The 3,054-nt window shown below is 42.5% G+C and overlaps 1 protein-coding gene across 1 annotated transcript in view; it reads left to right on the plus strand.

Moving 5' to 3' along the window:
- Nucleotides 1-1,303, plus strand: part of LOC106011055 — a gene marked incomplete at its 5' end in the record, with an annotated part of 12,420 nt that extends 11,117 nt beyond the window's left edge. The window contains 1 exon segment of the mRNA XM_013079339.2: nt 832-1,303. Coding sequence (XP_012934793.1) covers nt 832-1,076 — 245 coding nt within the window.
- Nucleotides 1,304-3,054: the final 1,751 nt, after the last annotated feature.

Genomic DNA, 3,054 nt, shown 5'->3' on the forward strand with positions numbered 1-3,054 from the left:
GGGGGGGTCAATTGCTCATTTCTATTTAGTTCTATTTTATTGTTGTCGTTTGTTTTTTAGGAGGAAGAGTTGTTTTTGGTTGTTGTTTTTTAATTAGTTAAGAAAAGACACAAAACCCAACTAGATTTGACCTTAATCCAAGGATCTTAGCATAAATAACCTCCTTGCCTTAATCCGACAACTGTGACCATAACAACTCAGAATATTGGAGGTTCATTGCATAAGTCCAGTCAGGGGATTAGGACATTAGGAGAAAAAAAACACAATATTTTTCCAAAGTTTTGTTTTAGAAACAGGTTTTTTCCGGTACCTGCAACTCTCATAGGTCATGCAATTACCAAAGATTCCACCAAGACAATGATGTCGACTCATCAGTACATGTATTGGCAATAACACTGTAGGCAACCAGCACCAGGCAGAAGGGTAGCAGCAAGTTTGTTTGATTTAGCAATGTAGAACATCTGAAGACACAATGAGGTTTTTTGTTTGGATGGGTTTTCTTTTCATTTCTATTCTTTCTTCTTTTCTTTTGTTTTTTTCCTTGTTCATTTTTGGAGTAGTGTGGGGGGGGGGGGGTTGTTTAGTTAATGCTAATGTCATGTACCTCCAATTCGTAACTGCCGACCTAGTAGGCCTACTAGTGTGCGGATCTGAGGTCAGAGTGGAGGTCACTGTGGTGTTGGTGCCATGTCTTACAGTTACAGGAACAAAAAGCGATCAGTTATAATCTCTATGCGAAAAGGCAAAAAGCCTCTATGGTGGGTTAATTGGTGTATTTGGGGTGAGAGGCAAAGTTTACTTTACTTTAACCTATTTTTTTCCTTTCCTCAGGTGAAAAATTCAACTTGAAAGAGTTTCACCACCAGGTTTTGAAGGTGGGTTATGTTCCCTTGGATATTCTGCAGGAGATAATTGACGAGTGGGTGGAGTCACAGATAGAGCCGGAAGAAACGGTGACGTCAGAGCATGAGGAGGCGGCCAATCAACGCTCAGGATCCATTACCATTCCAAAATCCCCATTATTTGTTTCGTTTCTGTGTGTCCTATACGCTGCTGTACAGAGGCACGGCTCGTAGTTTGGAGTGGTGGAGGGCTGTGGTTTTCGCGTATCCGAATTGAAAAGGTTCCATCTACTAAATCAATTATTTATGCTACACTTCACCTTGGTCCAATTCAACTTCAACGCTCTAAGCTGGTTGCACAACAACAACAACATTAACAACAGCAACAACAGCAGCAGCAGCAGCAACAACAACAGCAACAACAACAACACCCCCTCCCTCTCCGGCCCCCGAAAAAAAAAGAAATCAAAAGGAAAAGAAATACCTGGATACCTGGAGGTGTCATCTCTGACTCACACGTTGACGTGTAATGACCCTCCATCTTTCACGAACGCGAGCTGCCGTTGCACATTCTTCTGCCATATCCAGGACAGTCCATGTTTTTATGTTGTCCATCCAAGTTAGGCCTACTCTTCGTCTTCCCCCTGGCTCTGTGTTGAAGGCGTTAGTTAATTTCTCGCGGCGTGTAAATTAAAGAAAAAAGAAAATGACTTTGAGGTCTTTCAATTCAACATAGGCATCAACTCATCTTTTTTGTCATTTCGACATTTTCCGCCTCGGGACGCAACTTGTAGTACTTATGTGACCAAATTATGTTCCAGGAGGTCATTGTTATTGATATAAACAGATTCTTCTATTTATTCCCATCAGTTTGGTATATGACAATACATATTAGATTAACTTAGAGCTTCACAGGAATGCATTAAATAGATGCACCCCAGGTCTAAAACTGAACAGGGACAAATAATTCTGTCCAGAGCCGGAAAAAATCATGGACGGAATCAGTTAAAAACATTATAAGAGTTGTCACCACTAAAACAATAAAGTAAATGGAGGCCTAACATAATATAGGGATGGGCAGCTTGAAACACACAAAAGCAAACAAATCCAAAAGACTCTCCGCAAAAAAAGCAAAGAAAAGATCAACAACTATTCTAACTATTTAAAAAAAACATGTCCCTGCTCTTTCACCTCAGATTTCCCCCCCTTTATTCTGTATTTGTTTATTTCTCGAGATGCATCAACATCCGTGGTGTAGCGGTTTGCCACTTCGCCGCCATTTGCAAGTCGTTTGACCTAGGCCTACCACTGTGCACACAAACGGTCTCCGCTCTCAGTGGGGTTCTTTATGAGACGCCGTGACGTCATTCGCGAACGGTGTCTGAAAAATTTATTTGAGAATGTATGCCGGGAAAGGGGGGTTTTGTTGTTGTTGTTGTTGTTGTTGTTCGTGGAAAGGGGGGTGGGGGGGGGGGAGGGGTGGAACTAAATTTACATGTCTACATCAACTAAAAATAGTCTGCCGATGCACGTTATACAGTGTGCCCATTGTGGGATCAGTTTCGGTTCTCTAATACAAACCGACCGCCAACTGATCGCCCGACTCGTTGACTGAAAAAAAAAACCCCAAACGCTTTTGTTTTTTGAGGCGACGAGTCGGGCGATCGGTTTGTGCCACGGTAGCTGCTTAGCGCCCTCAGTGGGGCTAACAAATCGAACAGGTCCGAACCGAACCGATCGTGTCATTGGGCACTGGAGACCGTCGCTGCATCTGCTCACAGTAATCGCTGATAGATCCATATAATAATAATACGTAATTTGTTCACGCCGCAAATGGAACCTTTTAACTCCGGACACACGTCACCAACATCAAAAATTAGCAAAAGATTTTATCTGTTTATTTATTCATGTTGTTTCTCGTATTTGTCAGTGATTGTGTTCCGTGCTGTCACATGATTGTGTTATGTCACATTACAATTGTGTTGTGTCAATACTTATGTTGTGTCAATGATTGTGTTGTGCCAGTGTGGGCAGGTGGAGAGACGCCATAACGTGTTGTAAGCTACGTGACGTTCATCTTTACTCCTCAGTGTGTGCTGTTCTTTGTTCCGTGTGTGTTGTAGAAACATGGGGAGATGTGAGGTACTGAGATGGAGGCAGAGCTAGTGTGTGTGTGTCTGTGTGTGTGTGTGTGTGTGTGTGTGTGTGTGTG

Source organism: Aplysia californica, unplaced genomic scaffold, assembly GCF_000002075.1.
Source record: "Aplysia californica isolate F4 #8 unplaced genomic scaffold, AplCal3.0 scaffold00048, whole genome shotgun sequence".
In the NCBI taxonomy this organism is placed as follows: Eukaryota; Metazoa; Mollusca; class Gastropoda; order Aplysiida; family Aplysiidae; genus Aplysia; species Aplysia californica.